The 16156-nt window shown below is 26.6% G+C and overlaps 4 protein-coding genes across 10 annotated transcripts; all 4 read left to right on the forward strand.

Annotated features, from left to right (window-relative positions):
- The first annotated feature begins 327 nt into the window (after positions 1-327).
- LOC100645715 (ATP synthase subunit alpha, mitochondrial) lies at positions 328-3387 on the forward strand. The gene is made up of 8 exons (XM_003396687.4): positions 328-511; positions 833-943; positions 1036-1385; positions 1559-1915; positions 1997-2378; positions 2466-2610; positions 2702-2819; positions 2896-3387. The coding sequence occupies exons 1-8, from the start codon at positions 446-448 to the stop codon at positions 3008-3010; spliced, it is 1644 nt and encodes a 547-aa protein (XP_003396735.1). The 5' UTR covers positions 328-445; the 3' UTR covers positions 3011-3387.
- A 509-nt stretch (positions 3388-3896) lies between these two features.
- LOC100646416 (cell cycle control protein 50A) lies at positions 3897-7746 on the forward strand. Of its 4 annotated transcripts, XR_007224782.1 has the most exons (6): positions 3898-4221; positions 4622-5440; positions 5509-5674; positions 6253-6309; positions 7064-7168; positions 7307-7746. XR_007224782.1 is itself a non-coding variant. In XM_012310452.3 (5 exons), exons 1-4 carry the CDS (start codon positions 4170-4172, stop codon positions 6263-6265), a joined length of 1050 nt encoding a protein of 349 aa, XP_012165842.1. In that variant the 5' UTR covers positions 3898-4169; the 3' UTR covers positions 6266-6309; positions 7064-7235. The 4 variants fall into 4 exon arrangements, 2 of the variants coding, with proteins under 2 accessions (XP_003396742.1, XP_012165842.1); XR_001098870.3 differs by lacking the exon at positions 6253-6309 and having other exon boundaries at positions 3897-4221; XM_012310452.3 differs by lacking the exon at positions 7307-7746 and having other exon boundaries at positions 7064-7235.
- A 421-nt stretch (positions 7747-8167) lies between these two features.
- On the forward strand, positions 8168-11407 carry LOC100646741 (UV excision repair protein RAD23 homolog B). Its single transcript, XM_003396697.4, has 6 exons — positions 8168-8400; positions 8473-8545; positions 8773-8932; positions 9200-9376; positions 9476-9807; positions 9887-11407. The coding sequence occupies exons 1-6, from the start codon at positions 8335-8337 to the stop codon at positions 10171-10173; spliced, it is 1095 nt and encodes a 364-aa protein (XP_003396745.1). The 5' UTR covers positions 8168-8334; the 3' UTR covers positions 10174-11407.
- Positions 11408-12700: 1293 nt separating this feature from the next.
- LOC100647099 (glutamyl-tRNA(Gln) amidotransferase subunit B, mitochondrial) lies at positions 12701-16083 on the forward strand. 4 transcript variants are annotated; one of them, XM_012310456.3, is made up of 11 exons: positions 12701-13044; positions 13657-13797; positions 13874-14018; positions 14082-14195; positions 14341-14513; positions 14603-14751; positions 14841-15076; positions 15164-15346; positions 15425-15561; positions 15614-15737; positions 15811-16083. In XM_012310456.3, exons 2-11 carry the CDS (start codon positions 13706-13708, stop codon positions 16024-16026), a joined length of 1569 nt encoding a protein of 522 aa, XP_012165846.2. In that variant the 5' UTR covers positions 12701-13044; positions 13657-13705; the 3' UTR covers positions 16027-16083. The 4 variants fall into 4 exon arrangements, with proteins under 4 accessions (XP_012165846.2, XP_048263599.1, XP_048263598.1 ...); XM_048407641.1 differs by lacking the exons at positions 12701-13044; positions 14082-14195 and having other exon boundaries at positions 13511-13797; XM_012310458.3 differs by lacking the exons at positions 12701-13044; positions 13657-13797 and having other exon boundaries at positions 13895-14023.
- The last annotated feature ends 73 nt before the right edge of the window (positions 16084-16156 follow it).

The raw sequence follows: 16156 nt of genomic DNA on the forward strand, positions 1-16156 counted from the left end.
TATATGTGAAAACAGACGCTCTAATATAACATTATTTTCATAATAAATATGCAATTATTGCATAATATCTATTTTAAATCTAAAATTTGGCGCCAATTGTTTTTAGTAGCATTGTGTAATTGCAGGTAACCTCGTACCCAAAATCTATTGTATTCAAATTTATACATGATGAAGTTAATTAATTATATATATGCTTTAAAAAATTTGTTTGAAATATAGCTTATATAATATACTGTTCATGCATTACAGAACACGAAAACATTAGATTTATGAATTAGTATATGTATCTGGATACGAGGTTACGCGCAGGTCGATGGATATCGACTTCCTGTCGGTAGGGATATTAGAGTGGGGCTGCATGAGACGTTTCTTCGGCTCGGTCTTATCTTGATCACTTTTCTTTTTGAAACCCGTAGTCCGGTAAACGGGCTTGCAGTATACCAAAATGGCTCTTCAATCCTTACGTTTGGCTCCTTCGATCGCAAGACAACTGTCGAATACTACTGTTCAGGTAATATAAGATACATAATTTCTTTTTTGCAATTTGTCTATGAAAGAATATTTAAATGGATCATGCCGACATTTTTCATTTTGTAATAACCACATGCACCCATACGTTCCTTATATTAACTTTTATTTTTGAGGAAATGAAATATTTTTCATTAATTACAACTACTTTTATCGAAATTTTGTGACAGTTGAAACATACGTCACAAATTTTGCTCTTTGCGACAGATTACATAAACAGAATAGTATCAAGTTATGTAATAAGTATATGGGTAATATATTTTTACAGTATGTAATAACAATATGTTTTAATTTTACATTGTAGGTCAAATGGCGCCTTGCTATACCCTCTTCCAAATTCCATGTATCTAGCAGTCGACGCTCTGCTGAAATTTCTTCCATTTTGGAAGAACGTATTCTTGGCTCAGCCGCTAAGGTAAAGTAATAAAGCTTATTAATATTTACAGTGCAATAACTTATGTATATATAAATAACACAAATTTCAATCAAATGTTATATAATCTATAGGCTAATCTTGAGGAAACTGGAAGAGTGCTTAGCATTGGTGATGGTATTGCCCGTGTTTATGGTTTAAAAAATATTCAAGCAGATGAGATGGTGGAATTTAGTTCAGGATTAAAAGGCATGGCTTTGAACTTAGAGCCTGATAATGTTGGTGTTGTCGTCTTTGGCAATGATAGACACATTAAGGAAGGTGACATTGTCAAACGTACTGGAGCTATTGTTGATGTTCCGGTTGGAGAGGAATTGCTGGGACGTGTTGTAGATGCGTTAGGTAATCCTATAGATGGTAAAGGACCACTTAATAGTAAATTGAGATTCCGTATTGGTACTAAAGCACCTGGCATCATTCCTAGGTATTTATATATCTCTTTATATAGATGCTATTACCTCTGCATTGTGCTTCCAATAACTTTCTATTATACATACTTTATTAATATATAAAGTATGTATAAAATATATATAAATAAAAAAAATATATAAAAATATATATAAATGTATACATATATGTGTATATATATTTTATCAGGGTATCTGTGAGAGAACCTATGCAGACTGGAATCAAAGCTGTAGATTCTCTAGTACCCATTGGTCGTGGTCAACGTGAATTAATCATTGGAGACAGACAAACTGGAAAAACTGCTCTTGCTATTGATACAATTATTAATCAAAAACGATTTAATGATGCTGGAGATGAGAAGAAAAAGTTGTACTGTATTTATGTTGCTATTGGTCAAAAAAGATCCACTGTTGCACAAATAGTGAAACGTTTGACAGACAGTGGTGCTATTAATTATACTATCATTGTTTCTGCAACTGCTTCTGATGCAGCACCTCTTCAGTATTTGGCTCCATACTCTGGATGTGCAATGGGAGAATTTTTCAGGTATATGTATATAAAATAATTTTCTTATTTTATATAATTCTAAACATGATACTGAAACAATTTATAATGATTTCCTTACAGAGATAATGGAAAGCATGCTTTAATTATTTATGACGATTTATCGAAACAAGCTGTTGCTTATCGACAAATGTCTTTACTGTTGAGACGACCACCAGGTCGGGAAGCCTATCCTGGTGATGTATTCTATCTTCACTCTCGTCTTCTTGAGCGAGCGGCTAAAATGAATGAAAGTTTGGGAGGTGGTTCATTAACAGCTTTGCCTGTTATCGAGACACAAGCTGGCGATGTGTCTGCTTATATTCCCACAAATGTTATTTCTATTACCGACGGACAAATTTTCTTAGAAACGGAATTGTTCTATAAGGGTATTCGTCCTGCGATTAATGTAGGTTTATCAGTATCTCGTGTCGGTTCTGCTGCTCAGACTAAGGCTATGAAACAAGTATTGTACATTTTGTATAAATTTATAAACGCATACACATTTAGTAAAGAACATTTTAAATAACTTTTATATTTATTTATTTAATAGGTCGCTGGATCCATGAAATTGGAGTTGGCTCAATATCGTGAAGTAGCAGCTTTTGCACAATTTGGTTCCGATTTGGATGCTGCAACTCAGCAATTGCTGAATCGTGGTGTTAGATTGACAGAACTTCTGAAACAGGGACAATATGGTATAAATCGATAATATATACAATGAATTTAAATTACAAAAGGACTAACAAAATTTTGAATAAAATGGAAGATATTTATTAATGTTTTCAGTACCCATGGCTATTGAAGAACAAGTAGCTGTTATCTATTGTGGTGTCCGCGGATATCTTGATAAGATGGAACCTACTAAAATCACAGCTTTTGAAAAAGAATTCCTCGCTCATATTAGGTATTTAATTTACATACGCATTTTGTTTAAATATATCTTACTACATTTTTATTTACTTAATCTTATATTCTTGCAGAACCAGTCAACGAGATCTTTTAAATACTATTGCTAAAGACAACACAATTAGTGAAGCTTCTGATGCTAAATTAAAGCAAGTTGTTACTGACTTCCTTGCTTCCTTCTCAGGCTAAAATGTCAATATAAAACAATTAATAATTCTCTGCTATGCAAGAGCTATGTGCAAATAATATTCATTATCATAAGCATTTTTAGTGTATGCTATTTGCACATTATAAATATCATTACAAAGAATTCCATATTTAAACATTAAATCACAATAGTTACATACACATTACATGTTGACTGTTTACAAAATTGAAAATATGATTTTGGTAATTAAACAGATACTTCTCCAGAAAAATGTTTTAAACATAGCAGATATGGGGAAGTTAACAAATGAGTAATAAAGTTCTAGAATTTTTTCAAATCTGTGTCGTTTATTTCTCTTGTATAATTATAATGTATGATTACATTTTATTTTTACAATAAATTATATTTTTAGCCCACATTTGAGAACACTAGCGTTAATTTTTTTGTGTTTTTCCTACGATATTTTACTTTAATGTGTATCATAATTATGCCATTTTAAACATTGTGTCCCTAGTTAATAAATACATGGATAAAAGAAACATATTGTTAAGAAATAGAAAAATACTTTTGTTTCAAATTTTGATCCCCCTTCGATTAAAGTAAGTAATGTCATGATCTCTAAAAATTAATTTAATAGTATATATGTATATATTTAAAACTAAAAGTTACTAGCGTATATTAATAAGTAGGAACGAGTAAGATACATTATTAAAGATATATTCTTTTATATATTATAAAAATTTTCATCATAGAAATATTTAACTAGCTTTAACAGGATGAGCACAACTAAAAAAAGTCCCTCGATAAGCAAGTAGTGATAAATTGTAAAAAACTAACAATTACCTACGTCAATAAATATTACGAATCTATAATGAGAAAATATATAAATACTTTGAAATTGAAGTAACTACTAAGTATTTAAGGAATATTTTCTGCAGATAATAAAATTAACACGATTGAAAAAAACGTTTAATTCAAAAAATGTGTGTTCAACTTTTAACGTGTTATCTGTGTTGACCATGTCCATTATTGTTCTATGCTCTGTCGTCATATAGGAGTCATGTCATGTTATATATGTAATTAATGTAAGTAGGAGTAGGAGTTTCACAAATAATTGATATCCTATCAGTTTTACAAATGTTCGTATTCAATTGTTGAAATTCTTGATAAGAAAATAGATTATTTCTTTAACAAATAAGCATGACTTCTATTAGCGAAGTTAGTTCACTACCTAAAACAAAGAAACCTTCAGGTAAGTTTATTATACGAAAATTTAAATTTCTTGTTAGGTTATATTTGATATCTATATATGAAGATTTTATAAAAAAGTTAATGTAATAGTAGAAATAATAAGTGTCTCATTATCTATATTAAAATATAAAATTCTTATTGTAAAATCAAATATTTATTGTACATTTCCCATACATGTATTATTTAGATGCCTACTCAATTTCTCCCTATTTATTTTCTGTTACGATATAAGTAGTGTATGTATAGTATGTAAATTTAATATATTAGGTTGTAACAGTAAGTAAGTTAAAGTTAAACTCAATATTTTTCTTTATCTGACTAAATTTATTTATATTACAATTCGATATATATTTATAATAAATTAATGTTTTAAATAAAGATAATATGTTTTATTTATACAGATAGTGCATTTAAGCAGCAACGTTTACCTGCTTGGCAACCAATACTTACAGCTGGGACTGTTTTACCAACATTTTTTGTGATTGGGATTGCTTTTATACCAGTTGGAGTTGGATTGCTTTATTTTTCTGATCAAGTTAAAGAATACATTTTAGATTATACAGATTGTAATTCTACAAATATCTTTCGTGCAAAAGGAATGCCTGCTAAATGTGCAGATATTCTAGCAGAAGGTCATAGTCAACCTTGTTATTGTAAAATAAATTTTACTTTGCCTTCTGACTTCAATGGAAAAATTTATATGTATTATGGTTTGACTAATTTTTATCAGAATCACAGACGATATGTAAAATCAAGAGATGATAATCAACTGTTAGGAAAATTGAGTCCTGATGTCTCTGGGGATTGTGAACCATTTGCTTATATTGGAGAAACACCTATTGTACCATGTGGTGCTATTGCTAACTCATTATTTAGTGATGATTTAACATTGTTTTCTTTAAAACACAAAGCTCCTGTACCATTATTAAAGACTGGTATAGCTTGGCCCTCAGATAAAAATATTAAATTTAGAAATCCAGAGGGTAACTTGAGAGAAGTATTTAAGAATTTTACAAAACCAAAAAATTGGGATAAATATATTTATGAGTTAGATAATGAAAATGAAAGCAATAATGGTTTTCAAAATGAAGACTTAATTGTTTGGATGAGAACTGCTGCTTTGCCTACTTTTAGAAAACTTTACCGCAGAGTAAATCATACAGTAGATGGCTTCACTGAAGGTCTAGTAGCAGGGAATTATACACTTACTGTTAATTATAGTAAGTAAAAGTTATCAATATATATTACTTATTAAAAATAACTTTATAAATGAATACTTTTTTTGTAGCATATCCTGTGTCTACCTTTGATGGCAGGAAAAGAATGATTTTAAGCACTACTTCTCTTCTTGGTGGAAAGAATCCTTTTCTTGGCATTGCTTATATAGTTGTAGGATGTATTTGTTTGTTGTTAGGCATTATATTATTAATAATACACATCAAATGTTCTAAAAGGTAAACATTTATATATATGTTACATTATATTTTCTCTTCTTCACTTTTTACTAAATGGTGTTGTGCTTAAAAGGGGCTTTAATTAAAAAAATTAAAAAATGCAGTTGCTCTCTAAATGAATTCTTTTTTTAACAAAAGTATTATAATATAAATAGAAAAGAGATATACTTTTTCATCTACATTCATCATATTATATTTACTATCAAGCTATCTTAAAAAGTTAGTAAAACATTTGTCTAAGTGTTAGTAAGCAACAAATTTATTTGACTGTACATTAAACTTAAATTCATTATATGTACTTTTGTGAGAAAATAGTTAGTAATTAATCTGTAAGTTTGATAATTATTGCATATATTAATCACTATAATATAGTAAGGTTTTACCAATTTTCAAAATACTATAAATTTATATTATGTGTTATTTTAAACAATAAATTGGAAGAGGTTGAGAATATTTAAATAAAAATGAAAAATACTCTTGTTGTAATTAATTTTTGTATTAATGTTGATATTATTATATATTTTAAATTTAAATTTGATAATAAACTTATATAACGTTATATAATGTATGTTATACAGCAAACTAATGTAAAGATGACTGCAACAAAGTATGCTTAGGGCACCGTAATTGTTCTTGTAAGTGTTTGTGATATTGTGTTATGTCTATCCTGCAAGAATGTTAATTAATGTTTTATACATAACATGGCTTGAAGTATATCTTTTAAATACTACATTTAAACAATTTTTCATGAGTATCTCTTGTATTTAATTGTATTTAATTATTTTATGAGTTACAGCCCAATTATGTGCATGTAGTTATGTATTTATTATACCTGTTGTCCTTTATTTTTGACTTTTCAGACTTTCTGTATAACTATGACTGACTATATGGATATGACTGTTATCTTTTTATTAATAATAATTCATATTATTCACGTTTTTATATTATTTGTTTCATAAATATATAAATATGCTTTATACATTGCACAATATATATTTGTTAATGTCATATCATTTTAAAGTAATGTAGAAAAAAAATTTATTAATATAGCATCATTCTGTATATGTATTTTATGATACATTGTTATATTTAAGTAAATTACTTCAAATAAATCTATATTTTTGTATTTAAATATATAATATATAAAAATAGTTAGAAATACAGCATGTAATTGTTTAGAAGGTAAGGCATAGAACGTTTATCACGTTGTATGAGATATTTTGTTAAGAATTAATCAAAATGTTTTGTTTGTATTGAATTATTAAATTCTTTTGCCTCTTTTTATAGAACTAAGCTTGCAATTTAATGAATAATTTAATAGTTCGATATTAATATTTCATCCTTAATTTCATGTCATTTCATTATATAATTTTGATATATATTTTTTAGTGTAACAGAGATGATAAATGTGACTCCAAATACACCATATCAAGAATAATTATACATAGTTGTTATAAAAATTGAAGAACATTCTGGATATCCTGCATTTAATTTGTAAGTGTCAATATAAAATAATTTAGTTTAACTATAAGATGTATATTTAATAAAAATTGTTTATTGATTCATGTCTTTTTTTAGTAGATATCTCAATCTATTTTTTCTGTTATTCTTATATTAATTGTTATTTTATAGAAGGAACATCATAATTCTCTGTTGTTATGAAGAATATAAAAAATCAATATGTAATATCAACATAGTATTTATGTATGATAAAATATATATTATAATATAAGATTATAACATTTATTAGAACATAGAACATAAGATTGTAAGTATTTATATATCTTTCATGTACATGTATTGAGATACTCAAAGTATAAATCACTTTAGAATGATGTAAAGACATCAAGAAAGATGACATACAAATTTTTTATATTTTTAGAACTCTAACAAATTAAATAATTTTACTGAAAAATCAACCTAATTAGGAACAAATGAAAGTTATAAACATGATCTGCTACAATATTAAAATAAAAACAATATGATTTTTGTGTATCTTAGTACATTTTAAATTTTTATGTGTAACATTATTATATAGTACATTTTCAAATTATAACTTATTGTGAACTATTTTTAGTTTTATTCTAGTCATTCGCAAATGTATAAATATATGTATAAATAAAAGAATCACAATAACTTTCATTCATGTACCTACACATTTATTTCTAAAATTAAATTACTTGGGGATATATATATGTATATACATATGTATTAATTTGTAAATATGTTAGTTACTATATTTTGCTTTTATATTTTTGTTGTTTGAATAATTTTATCATTGAAATCAATTAAATATAATAATATCAAAAACTAAACTTTAGACTTTTGGTTAGTAATAAATATAACTATTTGTATATATATGTGTTTAATATTTATCGATATAAATTAGATTAATCAAATTACTTTGAATTGATGCAGCCTTATTTTAGTACATACCTTACGTATTCAATTGTCTTCAGTAATGGAAATACAGCTTTATGTCATCATATGTTTTCAGCTGCATACTAGTCTGAGTTAAGCATTTTGTAAGTTGCTTTAAGCAGTGCCGACTCATCGCTGAAAAGATCTTTACCAAAACATCTTTACACCCTTACTACTCCAGATACTTCAAAGTTTCCTTTATTAATCAACGACGTATCACTAATTCTTCATCTAACAATATGATTATAACACTAAAAAACTTGCAGCAGCAGACGTTTACAGTAGAAATTGATCCATCGCAAACAGTAAGTGAATATAGTAAATTTATTTATATATTGAATTTCAAGTACAATAGATTTTAATTATGTCTTTTTTAGGTAAAAGATTTGAAACAAAAGATTGAAACTCAAAAAGGTTTTCCTGCGAAATATCAAAAGTTAATATATGCTGGTGAGGGATATGACTTACATAACCTTATTTTCACACAATTGCAAATTTATTAATATATTTACGTATCTATAAACTAATTAATTTTTGGATTAAATTTATTCTGATAACCATTATTTATACAATCTTAAATAAAAAAATTATAAGACATTGGAATTATTTTCATTTTTATTAACGTTATTGTTATCGTACAATGATAGCTGTACATTAATGTAACATTATTTTTATAGGAAAAATATTAACAGATGATCACCCATTAGCAGAATATAATATAGATGAAAAAAAGTTTATAGTTGTTATGGTGACAAAACTAAAAACTGGTAATGGACATACGACTGAAGAAGAACATACTACAAATACAGATAATAAAGAAGAAAGTAGTACAACCAGGTATTAATTTAAAGTATTATGACAGAAATACATTTAAGGAATATTTTCCAGCTTTAATAATAAAAATTTAAATGTTATTTGAATATGTTACACTAAAAAAGTTAAAAATATGTCATAATAATATTCTTCATTGATTATGAACATTTATCTTTTGTATAATTTAATTCCTTAGATTAACTTATCAGAAAAATAATATACGTACGTTATAAGTCAGTTTAGTCATGCTATATGGAGTTATTCTTAATATGTATATGTTTCTTGCCATAGCTCAGTAGCACAACCTAGTTCAAACCCTACTGTTCAAGGAGCATCAAATCCTACTAATACTGCACAAGAGCAATCTGAAGCAAGTACTACTGCTGGATGTGTTGGAGGTCAAGCTGAAAGTGCCTTGTTAATGGGTGAAGATTATAATACTATGGTGAACAATATTGTGGATATGGGGTAGATATATGTTCAATAAAAAAAGAAGTTATAATCATTTAATTACTATATTTTTCTTAAGTCACGGTTTATTTATTTAACGCAATTTATCTATATTAGATACGAACGTGAACAAGTTGAACAAGCGTTGAGAGCAAGTTTCAACAATCCTGATAGGGCTGTTGAATACCTTTTAACAGGAATACCAGCTCAGCTTTTTGAAGATTTACCAGAAGATCAACTTGAAGCACAAGAGCAACTTCAAGATCATGGTCAGCATCCATTAGCGTTTTTGCGAATGCAACCTCAATTTCAACAAATGCGTCAAGTCATTCAACAAAATCCTCAGTTATTAAATGCTGTTCTACAACAAATTGGACAAACTAACCCTGCATTGTTACAACTTATTTCACAAAATCAAGAAGCATTTGTGCGTATGCTTAATGAGCCTGGTGAGTTTCTGCTAAAATCAAAATATTTTCATTTACTTGTTTATGAATATTCTTATGTTATATACCTCTTTTGGAGTAGTAGAAACTACTGGTGGTACAGGAGGGAGAACTACACCTGTATCTGCAGCTAATGTTACACCACCAACTGCTCCTGGTGGTATAAGTGGAGGTCTTGGCGCTGGTATAGGAGCAGGATCGGATGTAGAAGCTTCTGTAATTCAGGTAACACCTCAGGATAAAGAAGCTATTGAGAGGCTGAAGGCATTAGGATTTCCGGAGCATTTAGTTGTACAAGCCTATTTTGCGTGTGAAAAAAATGAAAATCTGGCTGCTAACTTTTTGCTGTCACAAAGTCTTGATGACTGAAGTAACGTACTTTATTGATTTCATAATAAGGAGTTAAAGGACTGATATAGGGTGGGTAATTACACAGGCGTCTTTTTATTTTGGACTGGTCATCTTTACTTTGTATATAAGTATGCACATATATTTATGTTACATTAATCCTTTAGCTAGATGCTAATCTTACATTAGCATATTTGATAAATCATACAAGTTTACTGAGACTATATACCAAAATACTTTATGCGTTAAATTCTTGATAGTTTTAAATTATCGATTTCAAAATATATAACTTTACACCTTTTTAAATATTTTGAGATTGAAATTTGATATTTTGCACAAGTGTCATAATCCATCCTTGCAGTCTGAAAATTACTCTTTGGCGAAACTTTTTGTTTTATGAATATATGGAACAGTGTAATTACATTTTTATATAAGAAAGCCTGGTTGTTTAAAGAATTGATATACAAAAATATAAATACTTTGTAGTATTTATATGTTGGAGCTATTGTACAATTACACATACATATAAATCCGCATTAATGAACAAGGATATATGTGTATTTAAAACATATGTATGTACATGACAAGCACATTTTGTACATTTGATAGGCTTTCTAATATAAAAATTATGTAAGTGCATCCGTATATGTATGATTGCATATGTATATATGTGTGTACTTGCGTATAACTTGCGCCTATGTATGTATGTATAAAAAAGTCTCGTATTTTTTAAACAAAAGTGGTGAAGATAGTTATTCATTAATAACACATTATAAGTCATTTCATTTGTCACCAAATAACGAAATGTAAGAAATTCTCAAGTGAAAAGAAAGAAAATTTAAATAACATATACACATATATTGTTTTAAATTTGCTTTGACCTCGATATCTCAATCCATTCTTCATCTGAAAAAAGCTCGATTAACTTATGACTACTTAGTTAATAAGAAATAATCATATATGAAATATCTTAAATAGATAAATACAAGTTGACATACAAGAACTATGAATCTAAAAAAAAAAATTACAATTAACTTTCTATAAAAGTGAAGGCAATGAGATTATTAATATTATTAAACTGCATTCAATAGGTTGTAGCCTTAACATAGTAATATGTAACTTATTAGGAATCGTTCGAATTTTTAAGATACTAGTACTGATATTAAAATTTTATTAGAAATATAGCACAATGTAAAACAAATACTATTGCAAAATTGCATATTTAATAAATAAAAATGATGAGTCTAGGCACAAATGAATATATTAGTTTCCCTTTTTGGTATATACATATAAGCAGATATAAGTATAATTAAGGCAAGTTAAATTTTGAAGATTAGAATATAGTTTCATTTTATTATACATACATATGTATGTGAAAAGATACAAATCTACATAAATAAACTATATGTTTTGATGTTTTGTCGTAAGATTGAATGTTTATTATTATGCAATAACAACTGATAATTGCCTTAAAGATTCTTCTGTTATAAAGAGTAAAACTATATAAATCTTATGTCATAAAAATATCTTAATTTAGTTTTCCTTATGTCAAATACCAAAAATAATAAAGCATTATAAATAAAAATATTATTGACCAAGATCAGATTATTTGTTATTAAACTTGTGATGAATAAGTACATTAAAATTTATGCAGAAGTTAAAAAATAGCTATTCATATTAATATCCATTATTTCTTATTTAATAAGCACAATGAGCTTATTAATATACATAAATTACATGCAAGAAACACTTATTTGTGTTACAATTCTTAAATTTCTATAATTTAAAAATTTTATTATTATAAAAAATATATATAAATATGACATCCATAAATAGAATGATCATATATTAATTACTTTATTACTTATATTAATTATTTAATATGCATTAATATGGATTACATATTATATAAAAATAAGTTAATTCACTTGCACTTTAAGACCACACCTTTATTCTGAAGATCTTTTTTAGCTTCCTCTATTTGCTAAAAAAATTTATGAAATGGTTGTTTCTAAACTTTTATATAATAATATTAATAAAATGGATTATATCCATTTTTTAACTTACTTCCTGCAATTCAACAGCTGCATGTTCACAGTTGTTAAATGTAAGAACTCTATATAAAATAACAGTAGCTGCATATAGACTACATACAAATAAAGCAATGGGTGGAAGAAAGAGGACAAATTGTTTCCATTCTTTAATAAATGATAAATTAACACTTTCAGTAATTGCAGCAATCCATATACTAAAAAATAAAACAGCAAATAAAAGCCACTCCATTAGTTTTGTCATCTGCAATTTAAAGTATATTTATATAAATTTATTAGTTCATCAATACTTATTAAAAATCGATAAATAATTAAAATTGTATAGTTATGTGATATAGTTTTTATAGTTATTTATTATTTTTTAAAGATTGAAAAAAATATATATGTTGAGATTAATGAGGTTAAATTTTTGAGAACATTCATCAAATTGAGGATAAATTATTTAATATCTTAAAATCAATAGAAAGAGTAATAAAATGTGAGGAATAAGATTACTTTAAATTACATACCTTAATTTTCAAATTTTGTAATAGCAAATGGGTAATTTTATATATATTTCTTATATATATTAATCACGCTTTGATTTAATTTCAAGACTAATTGCTCACTATTTTTTAAACATTATTTCAACAAAAACATCATGTAAATATGTATCATTGTGTGATGAACCAAACATGTGACGTGTATTGAGTAATCTATCTGATTTTAAACTTCCTATTTTACCATATGATAGCGCCACAATAGCACTGTTGTTATATCTTAATTCAACAGTTTTTGTTTTTATATCTATTATAATTTCAATCTATAGAATAATACAAATTGTATGAATTTGCAGTTAAAGGTATGTTTCAAAAAGTAGCAGAAAAAATGAATTTACAAAATTATATATTGTCAAGTTTCACTAATTTATTAGAGGTTTACATTTTATATTTTATTTACTTTCCATTTCATTTATTTATAATTTAAGCAATAAATAAATTTGTAATAAAGAATAAAAATTTGAAAATACAATCTATTTCTTGAAAATATAAAATTTGTATATTATACTACTCATATATAATTTTAAATTTCGATATATCGATAATTTAATATGCAAATAGAATAATACATGCACGTATGTTTGATGATATTCATTGTTTTTTGATTTTATGTAAAATATATCGATAACAGATGTTTATTGCGATTAAAATTACGTAAGATTTGAATGAACATGTATATATAATAATAGACAAAATCTATTATCTTCATTTTAAAGGTGAGTTATGTATATAAACTTTGTTATTCAGTAAGTTAACATTCATATCTATGTAGTAAACATAGTATTGTGTTGGCAACTAAGTGATTGCGGATTTTGCCATTAAGTGGTATTGACAAAATCCACAATCACTTAGTTGCCAACCTAATATTATACAAATTCATTTTGTTTAATTACCTATTACAGTCATATTTTTAGGTGTAAAAAACATATTCTATTTTTGTATTTATAAAATAAGTTCTCAGATATGTTAATATATAGACGAACTAGTAATTTCATAAAAAAGTATTATAAAAATACATACAAGAAATTTTGTGTACGATTTATTTCTACACATCTGTAAGTATGTTAAAAAATTACTTGAAAAATACATCACATTACATACAGAAATAATAGAATGTTTTTTATATGCTAGAGAATGGAAACCTTCAGTTGGTTTGGAAATACATGCACAAATTTCAACAGAATCAAAATTATTTTCTGGGGGTCCCACAGGTTTCAATCATTCAGTTAATTCCTGTGTATCATTGTTTGATTGTGCAGTACCTGGGACGATGCCAGTAAAGTATAATAAATATTTTTGAAAAGTAATCCAGTAATTTCTCATTTTATTGTTTTTATAGGTATTAAATAAAAAATGTGTAGAAGCTGGAGTGTTAACTGCTTTGGCTCTTTCTTGTGAAGTAAATGCTGTTTCAATGTTTGAAAGAAAGCATTATTTTTATTCTGATTTGCCTGTAAATACATCTAAATATACTTTATAATAACTTCATTATTTAAAACATAATTATTGAAAGTAAATTAAAGTAATATAAAATATATACACATATATTTAGTGTTCATTTTATTTTATATATATTTTATTAATAATGTTTTGTATAGGCTGGCTTTCAAATCACACAACAAAGGAAGCCCTTAGCTGTTAATGGAGAAATTAAATTTAATGTATTCAAATTTGGATTGCATAAGAAATCTTATTCAAAGTCATCAAAAATCAAACAAATACAATTAGAACAAGATAGTGGGAGAAGTTTTCATAATGAAGTTCTTGGAAGGCATTATTCAATTTTTTGTTATAATAATTAAAATATATTTTGTAAAATAATACGATAAATTATATGTTGCTTTGTTTCATTTGTGACAGAAGTTTAATTGATCTTAATCGAGCTGGAATACCTTTGATGGAATTTGTGTTTGAGCCAGATTTAACAAATGGAGAAGAAGCAGCAGCTCTTGTACAGGAACTGTGTCTTATTTTACAATTGTTAGGCACATGTTCTTGCAAAATGCAAGGTTTGGTAAACTGGATTTTATTCTCACACGCAATGTTTATCTATAAATAATTATTAATTAGAAATAAATAGATTGTTTTGCATTTATAGAAGGGGCTTTAAGAATTGATGCAAACGTTTCTGTAAGTAAACCTAATGCACCTTTAGGCGTTCGAACAGAATTGAAAAACATTGGAAGTATAAGTGCTCTCAATCATGCTGTAGAATATGAGATAAAAAGACAAATTTTAATTCTACAAAAAGGAGGACGAGTTATTAATGAGACTCGTGCATGGGATCCGATAAACAAAAATACAATTCTCATGCGTGAGAAAGAAGACAAACATGTAATCACAAACTAAAATAGTTTATATTTACTTAATTTTTGTAATAATTTTTTACATAAGGAACATTGTATATTTATTACCTTTTAGGATTATCGTTTTATGCCTGAACCTAATTTACCTCCCATATATTTACACATTAAGAGCAATGTACAAAATAAGTATAATTTAATTGATGTACCATCTTTAAAAGAGCAATTACCAGAGTTGCCAGAACAAATACGTAAAAATTTACTCCAGGGTCTTACACCAGATACGCTTGTAGCAGTAACGGTATGTTTAATATCTAAACTATTAAATTAAATTATAATTAAGCATACATTATGTGTATTAAATAACTTTTACTTTTAGAGTAATTTTGATTTGTTTCTACTGTTTTGCGACATCTTAAAGAATGGTAAACATCGTGATCCTCAGTTGGTGGCTAAACTTTTTATTTCTGAAGTTTTAGCATTTATGGATGACCATAATTTGAATCTTACATTTTGGTAAGTTTATTGTAATAAATTAAAAAGATGTATTAATATGTAGAATTTTTAGTGTTAATAATCAGAAGTATATAGAGGAATTGATGGACTTAATACAAGCTGAAGTAATAAATCGACGGACATTAAGAAAGTTATTAAATGACTTAGTCAACAAACCAAATAAAATGCCAAAACAGGTGAAAAGAACTTAAATCGCTTCATATTTTTTACATATTAATGAATTCTAATAATGTTTTATATCATATATAGATTGTTGAAGAAAATAAATGGTTTATAGTATCGGATGAAAAGGAATTGGAACTGATATGTTCAGAAATACTTAAAGCAAACCCTGAATTGGTAAAAAAGTACAAAGCAGGAAAGAGAAGGATATATAAGAAGTTTCTACACGAGGTAGCTATACTTACTGAGGATTGTGCAGATATGGTCAAAGCGTCAAAAATCATGACAAGATTATTGAGTTAATTTCAAATGTTATTTTTATAATAGAAGCATTTTAATAATAACTTATAAATAATTAAATGTGCCTATTTTTTAACATATTTACATATCACCGCATTAAGACTGTTATACGAAATATATAAGCAATCATTCT

Source organism: Bombus terrestris, chromosome 7, assembly GCF_910591885.1.
Source record: "Bombus terrestris chromosome 7, iyBomTerr1.2, whole genome shotgun sequence".
NCBI classification, from domain to species: domain Eukaryota; kingdom Metazoa; phylum Arthropoda; class Insecta; order Hymenoptera; family Apidae; genus Bombus; species Bombus terrestris.

Coding starts and splice junctions, on each gene's coding strand:
- LOC100647099 (XM_012310456.3), top strand. CDS start 13,706: ATGTTAATATATAGACGAACTAGTAATTTCATAAAAAAGTATTATAAA. Junction 13,798..13,873: donor CGATTTATTTCTACACATCT/GTAAGTATGTTA, acceptor TTTATATGCTAG/AGAATGGAAACCTTCAGTTG. Junction 15,738..15,810: donor CAAATAAAATGCCAAAACAG/GTGAAAAGAACT, acceptor TATCATATATAG/ATTGTTGAAGAAAATAAATG.
- LOC100645715 (XM_003396687.4), top strand. CDS start 446: ATGGCTCTTCAATCCTTACGTTTGGCTCCTTCGATCGCAAGACAACTG. Junction 512..832: donor TGTCGAATACTACTGTTCAG/GTAATATAAGAT, acceptor TTTACATTGTAG/GTCAAATGGCGCCTTGCTAT. Junction 1,916..1,996: donor GCAATGGGAGAATTTTTCAG/GTATATGTATAT, acceptor ATTTCCTTACAG/AGATAATGGAAAGCATGCTT.
- LOC100646416 (XM_003396694.4), top strand. CDS start 4,170: ATGACTTCTATTAGCGAAGTTAGTTCACTACCTAAAACAAAGAAACCT. Junction 5,441..5,508: donor TACACTTACTGTTAATTATA/GTAAGTAAAAGT, acceptor CTTTTTTTGTAG/CATATCCTGTGTCTACCTTT. Junction 5,675..7,063: donor CACATCAAATGTTCTAAAAG/GTAAACATTTAT, acceptor TATATTTTTTAG/TGTAACAGAGATGATAAATG.
- LOC100646741 (XM_003396697.4), top strand. CDS start 8,335: ATGATTATAACACTAAAAAACTTGCAGCAGCAGACGTTTACAGTAGAA. Junction 8,546..8,772: donor TCAAAAGTTAATATATGCTG/GTGAGGGATATG, acceptor TTATTTTTATAG/GAAAAATATTAACAGATGAT. Junction 9,808..9,886: donor GCGTATGCTTAATGAGCCTG/GTGAGTTTCTGC, acceptor CTTTTGGAGTAG/TAGAAACTACTGGTGGTACA.